General features: G+C 43.2%; 1 protein-coding gene and 1 long non-coding RNA gene across 37 annotated transcripts in view; one reads left to right on the top strand and one right to left on the bottom strand.

Moving 5' to 3' along the window:
• Positions 1 to 1324: 1324 nt before the first annotated feature.
• Positions 1325 to 8221, bottom strand: LOC145525891 (uncharacterized). Its single transcript, XR_014068489.1, has 4 exons — positions 8019 to 8221; positions 2990 to 3167; positions 2025 to 2211; positions 1325 to 1439 (listed from the first exon to the last, which is right to left on the bottom strand). It is a non-coding gene; the product is annotated as an uncharacterized LOC145525891 (long non-coding RNA).
• The window catches only part of CIT (citron rho-interacting serine/threonine kinase), a 166935-nt gene continuing 151666 nt past the window's right edge, over positions 2394 to 17662 (top strand). For 11 of the 36 annotated variants that reach the window (XR_014068484.1, XM_081539829.1, XM_081539825.1 and 8 more), the window contains exons 1-3: positions 2394 to 2434; positions 4709 to 4811; positions 10686 to 10827. Coding sequence is in view for 24 of the 36 variants with exons in the window: in XM_081539829.1 (XP_081395955.1) it covers positions 4716 to 4811; positions 10686 to 10827 (238 nt within the window). In the remaining 12 variants the exon portion in view is untranslated. Of the gene's footprint in view, positions 2839 to 4628; positions 4812 to 8360; positions 8575 to 9218; positions 9310 to 10477; positions 10586 to 10685; positions 10828 to 17662 lie in introns of those variants that run through there. The other 25 variants (XR_014068485.1, XM_081539842.1, XM_081539831.1 and 22 more) reach the window with 10 other exon arrangements.

Raw genomic sequence — 17662 nt, 5'->3', positions numbered from 1 at the left:
AGGATCTTAGTTCCCCCAGCACAGATTGAACCCAGGCCCTTGGCAGTGAAAGAGTGGAGTCATAACCACTGGACTACTGGGGAAATCCCTAGAAGTAGTTCTTATTTTCATACATTTTTCTGGACTGGGTCAGCCCTTGCAACACGACAACAGCAGAGGATTGGAAAATTTCTGGCATCTTCTGAGAAGCAGGTTTCGTATAGAGAAAAGGATTAGGAGTCAGATAGTCCAGGAGTTCCAAACCCAGGTTCACCACCTAGAGCCGATCAACTCCAGATTAGTCACTGTGTATCTTTCAGACTCAGTTTCCCTATCTATAGAATGTGGATTATAATTCCTCCCTCTCAGTATTAGGTTATAGTAAAGATTAAATGAGATGTACTTGATAAAGACAAAAAGGGGGAAGGGGCTTGATAAATTGTAGCTGTCATTATTGTCCCAGAGATGAATAGCAAATTATGTTTCTGGGGGAAAAATGTGTATTAAGCAAGTCTGTACTTTGTTTTGTACTGATGTGTGTATGTGTGTGTGCATATGATAACACATTTCTAGTTCTAGTAGTGTAGGGATTATAAAAGTACCGAAAGGACTGCCTCCCTTTCAAATTTAAAAAACATACATAAATAGAACATGTATGTGTGTTTAGTCACTCAGTTGTGTCTGACGCTTTGCAACCCATGGACTGTAACCTACCAGGCTCTTCTGTCCACGGGATTCTACAGGCAAGAATTCTGGAGGGGGTTGCCATTTTCTTCTCCAAAATAGAACATACATGTACACAACTTACTAATTATAAAACAATAATCTATTTTATTACTATAGTCAGACTAAGAATTAGATCATAGTAGCATCCTGACGGGGGCTTCCCAGTGGTAAAGAACCTGCCTGCCAGTGCAGGAGATTTAAGAGACACAGTTTCGATTCATGGGTCAGGAAGATCCCCTGGAGGAGGGCATGGCAACCCACTCCAGTATTCTTGCCTGGAAAATCCTATGGACAGAGGAGCCTAGTGGGTTGCAGCCTATAGGGTCATGCAGAGTCAGACACGACTGAAGCGACTTAACAGGCAGCATCCTGACTCCCTGAAAGGACATCATCCCCTTGATAACTACTATCCTGAGTTCTGCTTTACTTTCTGATTTTATCACCTGTAGGTACATCCTTCACTAAATATTTTATTTTCTTTTGCTTTTGAAATTTATATTAATGAAAACATACTTTAATAACCTATAAGGGAAAAGAAACTGGAAAAGAATACAGTATAGCTGAATCACTTTGCTGTATACCTGAAACATAACATTATAAATGAACTATATACTTCAATAAAAAGAAGAAAACATACTTTATTGTTGTGCTTCCTTCACTCAGCATTGTTTTGAAATTCATTATGTCGTTGTGTTCAGCTGTAGTTTGTTCCTTTTTATTGCTGTATGAAAACACTGCAATATAAAAAATTATCCTTTCTGTTGCTGATGGATATTTGAGTTGCTTCCAGTTTTTTTTTTTTCATGATGCTGTAACGGTACTATCTGTACATTCTTGTACACATCTCCTGGTGTACACAGGAGTTTTTCTAAGGTATACCCAGGTGTGAGTCATAGACTGTGCATATCATCAACTTTAGCAAAGAATGGCAAACTCTTTTTCAAACAAACAGTACTGATTTATACTCCCATCAGCTGTGTACCTCCAAGCCTTGCTAACAGTGTCAGACCTCCTCCCCACCAACTCGCCCCAATCTGACTGCCTGTTATTTTATCTCTTTGTGGTTTTAGTTTTCTTATTTCCTGATGATGAGTGACATTGAGTACCTTTTCATATATTTGTTGGCCTTTTGGATTTCGACTGTTTAAATCTCTTGTCTTTATTTTAAAATGTCCTATGAGACAGTTTCAATATCATCGCCTTTTTTTTTTGCAGTCGACAACCAGTCATTGAGGCAGGAGGAATCTCAAACTCAAAGCCGCAGCTGTAGCCTGTTAGCAGAGAACCAGCTGGTTTAACAAAGTACCAAGTACTTTTACCTTAGCCTGGATTGATGAACAAGATCACCAATCAGAGCGGCCGGGCTGCCTTCCTCCTTGCAGGTGGCCATGAGAGCAAGGGCCACTGCCCCGGCGTTCTCCTCAGACATCCCAGACATAAACATGCGCGTCCTCAAACCTTGCGTCTTTCCGCTTAACCGCCAATTTCAAACTTCCAAGACCTGCCCTGCCGGGTCGGAAGGAACAATTTCATTGGCCCTCTCTTTCACTTCCTCGGTCCCTTTAAGGACTTGGGTAGGGCCTGGTTGAGATAGAACTGTCCATCATACGAGCGGGAACACTGATTGGTCCAGACATGGCTGGCCCCACCCACGCTGCTCCTAGTGTTCAAACTCTGCCGCGGGAGGCACGGGACAGAGCGGCGCGCAGATAGCGGGGCAGGCTGAACGGTGAGTCTGTTCTCCCCACGCCCAATTCTCCCTCACTCCACTTTGCAAGACCAAGGGAAGGGCCTCCTCCACCACACCAACCCCGGCTTTGCCTCCCGCAGCAGGGAGGGCGGCGGTCCCGCCCTGAGGGCTGCGGGGGGTCGGGAAGGTCTTCCCAGGCTGGCGGTGTAAGGGCTTATCCCCGTCTGAGCCGAAGGGTCGGCTAGGCGGTGCTGCGGCTAGAGGAATTTCCTTTCTCCAGCTGGGTGGGGTCCTGTGTTTCTTCTGCCCTGCCTCCTGTCGGCATTGCTAGTGGGGGCCGGCAGCGCCTTAGAATCTCTGTGACCTTAACTTACTTTGGTGTCTTCATACTCTTCGCCCCAACCCGTTACCGCCTACTTCCTGCCTCTTTCACTCTTGCAGCGGTACGTGGTTTCCCAGCTACTGTTAGAGAAGCCCAGGTCTTGCCTCAGGACCTTAGATCTGGCTGTTCCCTCTGACCCCGGGATACTTTTCTTTACTCAAATATCAGCAAGGCTTGCTGCTACTCCCTTCAGATTTTGGCTCAAATGTTACCTGTTCAGTGAAGTGGTGTTGGAGAAGACTCTTGAGAGTCCCTTGGACTGCAAGGAGATGAAACCAGTCAGTCCTTAAAGAAACCAATCCTGAACGTTCATTGGAAAGACTGATGCTGAAGCTCCAATACTTTGGCAACCTCATGCGAAGAAGCGACTCCTTAGAAAAGATCTTGATGCTGGGAAAGATTGAAGGCAGGAGGAGAAGGGAACGTTAGAGGATGATATGGTTAGATGGCATCACCAACTCGATGGATGTGAATTTGAACAAGCTCTGTTAGTTGGTGATGGACAGGGAAGCTTCGTGTGCTGCAGTCCATGGGGTCACAAAGAGTTGGACATGACTGAATTGAATGGTGAAGTGACTCTGACTACACTGTTATACACACACTGCTGCAAAGTCACCTCAGTCGTGTCCGACTCTGTGCAACCCCGTAGACGGCAGCCCACCAGGCTCCCCCGTCCCTGGGATTCTCCAGGCAAGAACACCGGAGTGGGTTGCCATTTCCTTCTCCAACGCATGAAAGTGAAAAGTGAAAGCGAAGTCGCTCACTTAAGAGTGGTGTCCGACTCTTAGCGACCCCATGGACTGCAGTCCTCCAGGCTTCTCCGTCCATGGGATTTTCCAGGCAAGAGTACCGGAGTGGGGTGCCATTGCCTTCTCCTATACACACACTACCATGCCCCAATTCCCGTGCCCCAATTCCTCCATTTTTTTTTCTTGCTAATTTTTTTTTGAACCCCATAGCTTCCAGCATATCTGTATTATGTAATTTACTTATTTTCAATCATTTTTTCAATAACTGTCTATTAGCATTTATGTGCCAGGCTATATATGTCCCCATTATATTAGGATAAAAGTCCTTGCCCTGGTGGAGCTTATATTCTAAGGCGGGGGGGTGGGGTGGTTGTTGTTGTTGTTCAGTGGTTAAGTCATGTCTGACTCTTTGTGACCGCATGGACTGCAGCTTGCCAAGCTTCCCTGTCCTTCATTTTCTCCCAGAGCTTACTCAAACTCATGTCCATTGAGTCATGATGCCATCCAACCATCTCATCCTCTGTCACCCCTTCTCCTCCTGCCCTCAGTTTTCTCAAGCATCAGGGTCTTTTCCAGTGAGTCAGCTCTTTGCGTCAGGTGGCCAAAGTATTGGTGCTTCAGCATCAGTCGTTCCAATGAATATTTAGGGTTTATTTTCTTCAGGATTGACTGGTTTGATTTCCTTGCTGTCCAAAGCACTCTTAAGAGTCTTCTCCATCACCACAATTCAAACGCATCAAGTCTTGGGTACTCAGCTTTCTTTATGGTCCAGCTCTCACATCCGTACATGACTATTGGAAAAACCATAGCTTTGACTATACAGTTCTTTGTTGGCAAAATGATCTCTCTCTCCTGTTCAATATGCTGTCTAGATTTGTCATATAGCTTTTCTTCCTAGGAGCAAGCATCTTTTAATTTCACGGCTGCAGTCACTGTCTGCAGTTATAAAACAAATTTTAAGTGAGTATGTCAGATAAGTGTTGCAGTGTTAACTCCTGTTACACTGAATAAAAGTCTGATTTTTAATCTGTGTCACCAGACTGAGCTTCCCAAGACCCAGTGGTGGCTGATTTCTCACCTCCCTACTGCTGATTTCTTGCAGGAAAGCTCAGGATCTCTCAAACCCTTCCCGCTCAATTCAGTGGAACACACTAACCTCCTCGTGTCTCCTTTCATCACCAGTGGGGAGATGTTGAAGTTCAAGTATGGAGCACGGAATCTGCTGGATGCTGGTGCTGCTGAATCCATTACCAGCCGGGCCTCAAGGCTGAATCTTTTCTTCCAGGTAACAGACTGGCTTGTCAACTTTGCTCACCTGTGTGAGTTTCCTTGGAACCTCTTTGTGACTCAGAGGTTATAGGAATTTGTTAGAGGACTGAGGCGAATCTAGGAGAAATACCCTTTGGTGTTTTATATATGCTAAAAGTTGTGGAAAAAGGAGCCATTGTGCCAGGAATGGGTAGCTGAACTTGCCCTGGAAGGGGGAGCTTTTTGAGGATTTCACACATGTTACACTTTTGCACTGAAGTTTGCCCTTTTATTAAAGAAGGAAAAGTAAATGAACAAAGACACTCTTTTGACTGGAATTTCTATAGGTGTAACCCTATAGAAATATAGAAATCTTTTTCATTCAAGGGATGTTTCTGTTTTAAAAAAGTTTTGATAAATACCAAACTTGTACAACCCACATTCCTCTCAAGATATAGACCATTTCCATCACCTCCAAAAGTATTAAAACTTACTATTGTGAGGTTTTTTTCCCAAGTAGATTTCTGATTCTTTTGTTTGTTGTAGAAATCCTTGTTTGATAAGTCAAAGAGAAAATACAGATAGTGGTGAAGGTTTAGGTTTGAATCCTGGCCCCAAAATGTATTAGCTGTGTTACCTTGGGTGAGTCTTGCCTTCTCTAGATCCATTTTCCATTCTTTGTATTATAATAGAAGTTAGAGCACCTAATTTACAAAGTTATGAGGATTAAATGAGATAATTCATGTACTTAGTTCTTGCCCAGCTCTTGGTAAGCCCTTTATAAATGATAACAATTATTAATGATAAGTATAGAAATAGTATTAGCTACAGTAATAATAAATTTATGTTCACTTAGCAGTAACTACTAAATAAGGCATTTTTGTAGGATTATCTGTATGATGATAAATCTAAGGTGATTTACAATGTTATATTAGTTTCACTACTAATAAGTTCTTGAGGACATTTTCCCCAAGATATTGGTATTGGGGAATGTTCAAACAGATCAGAATGGGGACAGAGTGAAAGCTTAGGTTGTTCTGTGGGTCACCATTTAAGTCATGAGGTATTTTTCTCTTATGAATGGTCTATTTTTAACCTCAACTGACTGGAACGCTACCACTTTTTAACCCATTAATCGTTTTACTCCAAAACTTCCAACTTATGACAAAATTCTTATAATGTGCAGATATGGAGAGGGACAGAGACTTGCCCAGAATCACGCAGCTTTTAAATGACAAAGCCATACCCCATTTTTGATGTGGGTGTGTAACCGCTGGGCAACATTGCCAGTGTATATCAGAGTTTAGTAAGTGTATCTTGTATTTAAATGTCATTATATAAGCAAAGATTGTGTGTAAATCCCCAATTCATCCTTTTTTTTTTTAACAAGTTCCACCCTGCGCCCTGAAAAGCTGTTATTTGCAAGCACAGCATAAACCTAGCACTTGCCTTAATATAAGCAGGATAAGGATACTGTTTTTTGCCCCTCATCCAGCTGAAACTCCCCTCCTTCTTGGGTGGGACTTGAACCCAGCCAAAACTCAGATTGGAACTTGAATCCATCATTTCTGAGTTAGGAGGGAACTTGAACCCAATGTTGTTGTTTTTAAATTTCTTATTTTGGCTGCACTGGGTCTTCCGTTGCAGTGTGCGGGTCAAACTCACTGTCTTTTAATTGCAACTGCTCACCTTGTGTCAGAACTTACTGAAGCTCAGGTTCTTTACAGCACAGAAACGGCAAAGAGTTAAGTTTATTAGCAGAGGATGCTTGTGAGAGATACAAATGGTCTGGCAGGGGAGCACAGCACCGAGAACAAAGAGGGCTACATTTTTATAGTCAAAAAGTGGGGAGTGGAATAGACCAACCTTCCTTATTTTGGGGTATATGTTCAAGGCTTAGGTCTTTAGTTCTCCTTTGACCCTGTTAGTGACCCATGGTTAATGAGGACTCTCATGGCGCTATTTAATTCATATGTATATTAACAGGAGAAAGGTAATATATACTAAAATATGGTAATTCATCTCAGGTTTTGATATTATGACCCCTTTCACCTCGTGTCTTTCCCTTTTCCCCTCTATTCCTGTCTTGACTACCTTCAAGGACCATTAACTCCCTGACTTCATGTAACAAGATTCATGCCTGATATCTATTGTCTTGTGTTTAAACTATTGGCACCTGTGGCATGAGTGTGCCTGGCAGTTGGATGCATCTGGTCTTCCTTCAGGGTAGCGTAGATTGTTACTGAGGTGAGAGTGTTGGTCACTCCTTTGTGTCCGACTCTTTGTGACCCCATGGACTGTAGACTGCCAGGTTCCTCTGTCCATAGAATTCCCCAGGCAAGAATACTGGAGTGGGTAGCCATTCCCTTCTCCAGGGGGAGCTTCTCAACCCAGGGACTGAACCCGGGTCTCCCACGTTGCAGGCGGATTCTTTACCGTCTGAGCCATCAGGGGAGATTGTTGCCAGGTTACTGAGTTCTTGTCTAGAGTGGTCATTAGCTTACAGCAGTCTCCCAAATGCCCTTAAAATTCCCTCTTGTCTTTAATCCCCTAGTGGGATTTCTAAACTAACTGATTATCCTATTTTATCCCTATCCCAGTGTCCTTTTAATGAGGTTTGGATAGAGAGTAGTGCTTTTGTTTTCCATTTAGACAAGGTCTCAGTTTCTACTTAACAGTAAGTACCTCCCCAAGAGTTCCAGGTCAGTGGTTGGCAGGCTTTTAGATTTTTGAGCCAGCAAAATTTTACAAATTTGCTAGGCTGACAGAGGTTTGCCAACTTTGTATTTTGCCAAGTAAGGGATGTAAAAAAACACAAAAAAGAAAACGCTATTATCTTCTGGTCCTTTTATTTCATAAAGAGAGGACATTTTAAAAAACACCATGAGAGGAAGGGTGTTGTTTCAGAATAAAGGACCATTTTACAATTTGAATACACTTAGCTTTATAAAAGAGTCATCATGCAGTGTTCACTTTTTCTTACTTTATGACAGACTTGAAAACTTTGTTAAGACTCAGTACTGTATTTGGGAACTGATGCTTAGTTAGTCTAAACTCATCAAAGGAGAGTAAAACTAGGAATCTTATTTTCCCAGGAAGTGGCAGAACTCTAAAGTGACAGTGTGGTCTGACTCAGTGCTTCACAAACCTGGCTGAGGTCTGACTGTCTTGGGAGGACGTATTACTGAAATATACTCTTACCTACAGACTGGTAAATTCTAATTCAGTAGGTTGGGGATGGTACCTGAGAATCTGGTTTTTGGTTTTTAGTTAAGTTCTCCAAGTGATTCAAAGGTAGTCATGTTACTGAGCCCAAGCTTGTTCTGCTTGCCACAGGACAGGCCAATAAATCAGGAGATGAGTTGTTGGAACAAGGAATAACTACTTTAATTGGAAAGCTAGCAGATGGAGAAGATGGCAGACTGGCATCTCAGAAAACCATCTTCCTTCAGTCGGAGTTCTGGCTCCGTTTATATACAAGAGGGGGAGGGGCCCACTGTGGCATCAACCAATGGCTGAGCAGAACCACCGAAAGTGGCTGGTTGACGGTTGCTCACTAACGGTTGCTTGCTTGGGGGAGGGGCCCACTGTGGCACTGACCAGTGGTCAGCAGGACCACTAACTGGTCGCTTGCTTGGAGACAGATCCACTATGGTGCTGACCAGTGGCTGAGCAGGGCCGCTATAGCTTGTGCCTGGCTCGCAGCTATTGCCCCCAGAATAGAAAGGTACCACACGACACCAGAAAGCGGCAGAGTTTGAGGAAGTCCGGGCTGCTCTAGCATCATCCTCTAACTCTCGGTAGAGCCTGGTTGTCTGAGGCGGCAGATGCCGTGGCCTCAGGTGGCTTCATTGGTCAGTTTGTGACTTATGAGGTGGCTTAGGATCTGGCATCCTGGGAGCGGAGCTCTCGTCTGCCACTTGGGCGGTGGGTTAGTGGTGGGCGTGGACCGACCTGGTGGGCTAGTTTCAGCCGCGTGCAGAGAGGTGCAGTGGAGTGGCCCCTGCTTTAATGGTGTGTACTGGCCAGTGCCAGGGAGCGGGCAGGAAAGGGCCCATCATGCTTCCGGTTCTGGCTGAGGAGGCTGCTATTGGGCTGTTACAGTCAGTCTGTTTTTGTCATCCAGGGTTGTGTAACAAAGCACTTACAAAGTTTAAAGCAGTAGTGATTTACTTTTTCTTACGATTCTGTGGGTTGGCTGCATGTAACTAGATGATTCTTCTGCTGGGGTCACTCATGGGTTGTATTGAGTTGGGAGCTTGGCTGGGACTAAAACCTCTGGGTGCTGACTGCTGACTGGGGTGCCTCAGTTCGTCCAGTGACCTCTTCTCCAAAAGTCTTTTGTTACTCAGTCTAACCTGGGGCTTGTAATGTTTTCTGTGAAATAGTAAGTTGGCCCTAAGGTCTCTGCTGCAACTACTGAACTCTGCTATTCTATTTATAGCACAGAAGCTCAGACAGTAAAGAATCTGCCAGCAATGCAGGAGACCTGGGTTCAATCCCTGGGTTGGGAAGATCCCCTGGAGAAGCAAATGGTAACCCATCCCAGTATTCTTGCCTGGAGAATTCCATGGACAGAGGAGCCTGGCAGGCTACAGTCCATAGCGTCTCAAAGAGCTGGATGAGACTGAACGACTAACACACACACACACACACACACACACACACACACACACACACACACACGCAGACAGCCATAGATGATGTGTAAATTAATAGGCATGGCTGTGTTCCAATAAAGCTTTATTTATAAAAACAGACAGTGGGTGAGATTTTACTGTCACCTGGTCTAGCCCAAGCTTCTCAACTTGGTGGCTGGCTTCCCCAAAAAAAGCAAAAGTAGAAGCTGCCAGACTTCTTAAGGGCTGCATCTTGAACTGGCACTGGGTCACTTGTGTTACGTTCTGTTGGTTCACGTGAGTCATGGCGACAGCACAGGTTCACTGGGAGAAGAAATAGACTCTGATGCTTGATGGATGCAGTGGCAAGTGCTTTTAGAGTTAAGAGGAACTGTTGGTGGCCAGCTTTGCAGAGAGAACTGCACATAGTTCACAGCACATGGGATTCATTGCTGTAGACCAGGGGTGTGAACTCATGTCTTGGGTGGCCAGACAGTGAGTGTAAAGGAGTCAAATGGGCCAGATGGAAGTGCTGTGAGTTGAGTCTGCAGTGAAATGCCAAACACATCCACTTTCTAGAGGGGCAGTGCTCCTCAGCTGCAGCTCAGCCTCCCCAGGCAGGAATGTAGGACAGTGTTGCCAAATCTGCCTGTGTCTCATGAGAAGCCAGAAATCCTCCCCTCCCCCGGCCCCTTCTCTTTTGGTGTGAAATCTCCTGATTTTTCAATATTGGCAGATAAATTATTTTAAATATAACAGGCCAAACAAAACATGTCTGTGGGCTAGATGCAGTCTGTCAGTTTGCAACTGTTGCCTGAGATCATGAATAAATGCAGCTTTAGCATAGTCACTCCATTCACATGACCACTCTTTATTGTTTGAGTGAATTAAAGAAACTGAAGTTATGTTAAACAAACCTATGGGAACACAGGGAGGAAGAGGCATTCATTGTGTCCTGCTGAAGAGGCACGGAGATGTGACGGGACCAGGAGGGTCCAAAGTAAATGTCCCCACGAGCCTCAGACTGCTAAGACAGAAGAACTATTCCTTATTCATGGCGTGCTGATGAAGTTTTTCTCCCCAGGTGCAGGAGGAAGAAGCCCACATACAAGTGATAACTTAATGACTGTCAATGGACGTCACTTTAAAGGATGAGGCCACCAAATTCTGCTGCTAGCATGTGTCGTGAGCAGTTAGTTGAGTTGGTGGCTTGCAATTTACTCTGCGTGGATGTTATTGATCAAAGCTTTTCATTATTGACAGTGTCTCCATCTGCTGTTTGCTGTTTTTAGGGGAAACCACCCTCCATGACTCAACAGCAGATGTCTCTTCTTTCCCGAGAAGCGATATTAGATGCCCTCTTTGTTCTCTTTAAAGAATGCAGTCAGCCAGCTCTGATGAAGATTAAGCACGTGAGCAACTTTGTCCAGAAGTGTAAGTGTGGGGAACTTTTTCTTGAAAATTGTCCTGCTTGGTGAGAATTAGAAGGATACCGGAGGTAGGATGCGTTTCTGGTCGGAGGGAATGGGTGGGAATTTCTGCTTTAGATGGACCCAGCTTCAAGGTCAGCTTCCACCTGCTGTTGCTAGGAGACTGGATAAATCAGGCCTCTTGATTGCGAGTGATAGAAACTCAACTCAAACTAGCTTAGGCCAAAAAGTGAATTAAAAAAAAAATTATTGAAGTATAGTTGATACACAATGTGTTAATTTCTACTGTACAGTGAAGTGATTCAGTTATATGTATATATACTCTTTTTCATATTCCTTTCCATTATGGTTTACCATGGGATAATCAATATAGTTCCCTGTGCTATACAGTAGAACCTGGTTGTTTATACCCAGAAGTAAATTTTTTTGGCTCATGAAACTGAGAGTCCAGGGATGGGTCAAATTTTAGGCATGGCTGGTTCCAAGGACTTAAATAACGTCTCTGGCTCCTTCATTATACTCACTCAAGGCTGATTATTCATTAGGCATTGTAAACACAGTGCTTAGCATCTATGGTATTCAAAATTATTGTAATTAGTTTAATTTTACTTTATTTTAAAATCATAAAAAATATGGGTATAATAATAATCTATAATGATTCTAGATTATATTCACCTTTATACCAAAGTGGTCACAAAAAATATATATTTATATAAATTTTTTTTCTTTTTTTAATGGAGCAAGGGGCTGATAAAGGCAAAGTGCCTAGGGACTATGAAAGTCGTAAACTGGCCCGGCCCGCACCCTCTTCTTGACTCGACTTGTGCGTGGTGGGGAAGTTGGCTGCTGGTTCCCTGTTTTGTATTTTTTCACCTGACACCAGTGTTTCTTGACCAGTGGCGATTTCGCCTCCTCCAGGGACATGTGGCAGTATCTGGAGACAGTTTTGGTTGTCACAGCTGGCAGGGAGGGTGCTCTTAGTAGCTAATGAGTGGAGCCCAGAGATGCTGATAAACATCCAGCGATGCACAGGATGGCCCCCACCACACAGAATTATCTGGCCTCAAAGGCGGACAGTGCCAAGTCTGAAAGAAACCACGTCTCACACAACTTTTTGGTGTAACCAACCACCCTAACGTTTAGTGTCTTAAAACAAGAATCATGATTCTGTGGGTTGATTAGGCTTAGGTGAGAATTCTTCCATTCCATGTGACATGGGTCAGGATTGTGAGCATCTGGACTAGAATGGATGACCCGCCCATTGTCTGGCACATTGCCTAAAAGGCTGGGCTCCCCCGGGAGTCTGAGACTAGTAGGCCTGTCTCTCTCTATCTGAAGTCTCAGAGCTTCTTGCTCTCCATATGGCTGTTCTGTCTCTCCATGACGGGTCAGCCAGCTACAGCCTGGGATGCCTGCTTTGTAAACAAAGTTCTCCTGAAATGCAGCTTCACCTGTTCCCTATGGCTGCTGTCACATCACAAGCCGTTTGAGTAGGTGTGACCATATGGCCTACAATGCCCAAAATGTTTACTGCCTCACCCTTTGAGACAAAGCTACTGACCCATGGTCTATGCTGTCACTCTAGTAGAGATGTCTAGACATCCTCCATGGCAACTCAGGGTTTCTAAATACTAAAGTGGAAGCTGCCAGGCCTTCTCAGGGCTTAGGTCTGGAAGGGACATAGAATCTCTTTGGCTGCATTCCATGGTTTGCAGTGAGGCAGTAGGGCCACCCAGATTTCTTGTGCCAGGGAACAACAAAGCACATGCATTGGGCACTGTCCTTGGATGCCGGCTACCCCACTGTACCCAGTGTGTATCATCTGCTGTCTCTATTCATGCAGTCTCGGGGAAGATTCTCATTGGCTCTGCTTTGGGTCACCTGCCCATCCCTTGACCAGTCACTGGGCCAGGATGTGAAGTATTGTGATTGGCCTCATGTAGGTGCCCAGGGACTTCATGGAATGGGGGATGTACTATTGCCTAAAGGACCTGGGAGTTTTGAATGGATAAAACCAATGTATGTCTAGTAAGTGACATCTGTATTTACATGTAACTTGTCTGTTCTCAGCGTCCTCATCTGAAGGATGGGGGAAAAGGCATATCTGATATAGGGATTGAATGAGATAGTGCACAGTCCAGGCTTATGTTGCCTGGCACGTAGAGACACTCAGTAAATGTTGCCCAATAATGATAACCATAAACCTCAATGTTTAACATATTGTGTACCTTTAACTTTAAAATGCACTTGGCATATTTGTTCATGATTCTGTATTTGTTTGAATAAGCTCCCACCTTATTTTGTTGAGTATTTAAACTCTCACATAGGGAGTGGGAGAGGAAGGAGAAGCTTGTGACAAGACTAATTTACTGAGCTTTCAACATGCACCTTCTTGAGATTGCCCTCCAGTTAGGATCCTCCTTTAAAGCAGTGGATCTTCTAGACTCATTCAGTAATCAGGAGGCTAGACTTGTGAAATGTAGATTTTTCTAATAGATTTCTCTTTCAGGAAACTGTTTCATATTTTTAAAGAGGCTTCCTGGAGAAGATGGTTGAGAGATTATGATTGGAAAAGGGTGATTGCATTAGTATGTTTTTTTTTTCCCCCTCTTTGAGTTTCTGTTTTGGAATGTAAGCTTCATTTTTCTGTGGGAAGAAGGGTCCAACAGCTGTTACCACAGAAGTTTCTTGAGGCTTGCCATAGAGATGGAAAATTTCTTCTGCGACTGTTGGAGGAAGTGAGACAGAATGATACAGCCCTGAAGCATTGCCCCTAGTTTGGGCCAAGGGAGGGCAGGGAGCTGGCATTTGGGAATCAGGGAGGAGGAGTTCTTTGTTCTTAATTGCTAAGCTAGCCTTTTTGCCTAAAACTGGGTCTGGTACACAGATGGTGGGGCTTCCCAGGTGGTATAGTGGTGAAGAATCCTCCTGTCAGTGCAGGAGATGCAAGAGACATGGGTTTGATCTCTGAGTCGGGAAGACGCCTCTGGGGAAAGAAGTGGCAACCCACACCAGTATTCTTGCCTGAAAGATTCCATGGATGGAGGAGCCTGGCAGGCTACAGTCCAAGAGGTCGCAAAGTGTCAGACATGACCAAGTATGCATGCACACACACAGAAGGTGTTTAATAAATATTGGTTGACTGACTATTGCTGATGAACAGAATAAGTAGCAGAATCTTAAGCAGTGTATCACATATTTTATGTAAAAAATAAACAAGTGTGATGTTAAAACATACAGACAAAAAAAAGTGTTGATAATTGTTAAAGTTGGACTTTTCTTGGTGATTTGACAGTGGCTGAAATTTTACCCTCTTTCAGCTACATTCACTGCAGGCAAACTCTTCTATGTTCACAATCTTAGTACTTTGGGCAAAAATACTACTTTTAAGTCCCCCCCCCCCCCCACTGCAAGCATAATACAAAGTTACTTGTAGCAACATGGATGGACCCAGAGATTATCATGCTAAGAGAAAGACAAATACATGATACCACTTATGCACCTTGGTTGCTCAGTCGCGTCCGACCCTATGTGACCCCATGGACTGTAGCCCACCAGGCTCCTCAGTCCATGGGATTCTCCAGGCAAGAATACTGGAGTGGGTTGCCATTTCCTTCTCCAATATCACTTATATGTGGAATCCTAACAACTGAACTTATTTACAAAACAGATATGAGACTTAGAGACATAGAAAACAAACCTATAGTTACCAAAGTGTAAGGTGGGGAAGGGATAAATTAGGAATTGGGATTAACATATACACACTACTGTACATAAAATAGGTGACCAACAAGGGAACTATATTCAATATCTTATAATAACCTATAATGGAAAAGAATCTAAAAAATATATATATATGTGTAGCTGAATCACTTTGCTGTATACCCAAAAACACAACATTGTAAATCAACTATATTTCAATAAACATTAAAAAACAAACAAACGAAGTTAAATATAAAAGATCAGAATGGAAGAAAATCCCTCAAAATCTTATAAGATAACCACTGTTAATGGTTCAGTGCATAGTATTGCAACTTTTCTTTTGTCCTTATATGAGATATTTATTGTGGAATTGTTCAAACATATCTTAATAGTAAAGAGACAAGTGTCATAAACCCCCACATACCAATCGAGTAGCTCGAGCAGTGAACCCTTGACCATGTGTGTTCTAACATTTTGTTGTTGCTCAGTTGCGTTCAACTCTTTGTGACCCCATGGACTGCAGCACACCAGGCTCCTTTGTCCTTCACTATGTCCTGGAGTTTGCTCAGACCTCATGTCCTTTGAGTTGGTGATGCCTTCCAACTGTCTTATCCTCTGTCGCCCCCTTCTTCTGTGTGCAGTCTTTCCCGGCATCAGGGTCTTTTCTACTGAGTCGGTTCTTTGTACCAGGTGGCCAAAGTATTGGAGCTTCAGCATCAGCCCTTCCAAAGAATATTTAGGGTTGATTTCCTTCTGGATTGACTGGTTTGATCTCTCTTGTTGTCCAAGGGACTCTCAAGAGTCTTCTCCAGCACCACAGTTGGAAAGCATCAGTTCTTTGGTGCCTAGTCTTCTTTATGATCCAACACTCACTTCCGTACATGACTACTGAAAAATCCATAGCTTTGACTATATGGACCTTTGTTGGCAAAGTGATGTCTCTGCTTTTTAATACACTGTCTATGTTTGTCATAGCTTTTCTTCTGAGGAGCAAGCGTCTTTTAATTTTGTAGCTGCAGTCACCATCTGCAATGATTTTGGAGCCCAAGAAAATAAAGTCTGTCACTGTTTCCATTTTTTCCCTATTTATTTGCCATGAAGTGGTGGGACTGAATGCCATGATCTTAATTTTTTGAACGTTGAGTTTTAAACCAGCTTAACTCTCCTCTTTCACCTTCATCAAGAGGCTCTAACATTACTCTGGTTTAATTTTATGCAAAATGGGTTGTATGTTGATAATGTTTTGCCACTAGCTTTGCTCACCTAGCAATATATTTACTCAACAAATATTTGTGGAGCACTCGCTATGTGCCTGCTGCTGTTTTGAGTTTACAGTAGTAATCAAAACAGAAGCAAATCCTTGTCCTTGAAGAATATAGACTCCAGTGAAGGTTGAGCTACTTAATTCTTTTAAATACGTGTATAGTATTCTTTTCTGTGGGTGAACTCTTACGCTATTTCCACTTTCCTATTAACAGACCTCTACATTATTTCTGATTTTTCTGTAACAAGCAGTGCCCATCATAAGTATCTTGATATGTGTGTCTTTTGAACATTTCTGTGAAGGATGCATTCCTAGAGATTGAAGTGTTGCAATACTGAGTTTTAAAAAAGGAAGCAGCATTCAATTGTGGTGGCTTTTGCTCCCTGGATCTTTATATATATCTGGGAAGATCATTCTCTGACTGCATCTTCATTTCATGCTTTGGGTCTCTACCTCAGTGTCAGTCCCACCATGTTCATAGTGGGTGGGGATGAAGGTTGATGTGGTTTTGTAGTCACAGAAGTTGCTGGTGGGAAGAGAAGTTGTGCAAGATTATTTTTCAGTCATAGACATGAGTTTAGCATCTCACCTGTTCACCTTGACAATCCCAAAGTCTTTGAATAAACAACATCGCGACTTGGAGTGGTTTCTCAGAATTCTGAGAGCGTTGTGGTGGTTTTGCCTGCAAGCAGTTTTGTCTGCTGGGCTGACTGAGATGCCTGGTGGTTGCTGGAGACAGACCCAGAGTTATTAAGTTGGACAGTGCTGTAAGTAACGCAGGGGCCTAAGGCCTAACAGAAGAATCAGGAGAGGCTGGCTTTGTGTGCAAGCAGTAATGAAATCAGGTTCAAGTCAGAAAGTTGCAAGCCAGCATATTTGGGAAATTAATAATTCAAAAACTCAAGTACTAGGTCTGAGAGAAACTTGGAAGAAGACACAGAAGAAAGACTGGGCCTGACACAGTGATGTCAAGGCGAAAGGAAAATATCATGCAGCATTCAATTCTGCTTCTGCATGGAATTCTCCCCGAAGGCGCTCTAGATTTATTTTTTTGTTTTACAACGGTCACGATGAATTGAAATGAAACTACTCACCCCTCTTGCCTGATTCCTCGAGGGAACAAAAGAAGATGTTTTTAGGATAACAAGTAAGAGATGTTAGTGCAGTGGTGCTCGTCACATGTGCCTTTGATCCAAATGAATTCAACTCCACCCATGCAACAAAGAAAGGGAGTGGGTAACAACAATTAAAATTGCATTGGCTAATTCAATGTGCTGCCAAATGACTGGTTATGAAATGGCTCTTCCCTTTGTTGAACTCTGTTCCTTTCACTGTGTGAACAACTTGCCGAGTGAATGTAGCTCCCAGCTGTATCTGGTGCCCTTCCACAGAAATGGCTCCAGTGTACCTGTGGGATTTCAAAAGTCCCTTGGTCTTCACCATGGCACCTTTCTGAGGGATTCTCCAGGATAATTTTGATGACATGTTTCTCTTGTCTTCTCTTGGAGTGTAACCCTGTATATGATGCAGTTTCCCTGTAATGGACAGGACTGAAGGATTTGGTCAGTCACAGCTGTTCCGCTCTATTCCTTTTTTTAAAAAAATATTTTATTGACGTATAGTTGATTTACTAATGTTATGTTAACTTTTGCTATACAGCAATACAGTTATATAATACATGTATATATATTCTTTTTCATATTCTTTCCCATTATAGTTTATCACAAGATATTGAATATAGTTCCCTGTGCTATACAGTAGGACCTTATTGTTTATTCTTCCTATAAATAACAGTTAATATCTGCTAATCCCAAGCCCCTAGTCCTTCCCCCCATCCAACCCCCTTGGCAACCACAAGTCTGTTCTCTATGTC

Source organism: Giraffa tippelskirchi, chromosome 11, assembly GCF_054371585.1.
Source record: "Giraffa tippelskirchi isolate mGirTip1 chromosome 11, T2T-mGirTip1v1.2.pri, whole genome shotgun sequence".
Taxonomy (NCBI): domain Eukaryota; kingdom Metazoa; phylum Chordata; class Mammalia; order Artiodactyla; family Giraffidae; genus Giraffa; species Giraffa tippelskirchi.
The sequence above is the reverse complement of the archived record's forward strand: the minus strand, read 5'-3'. Positions and strand labels throughout refer to the sequence as shown.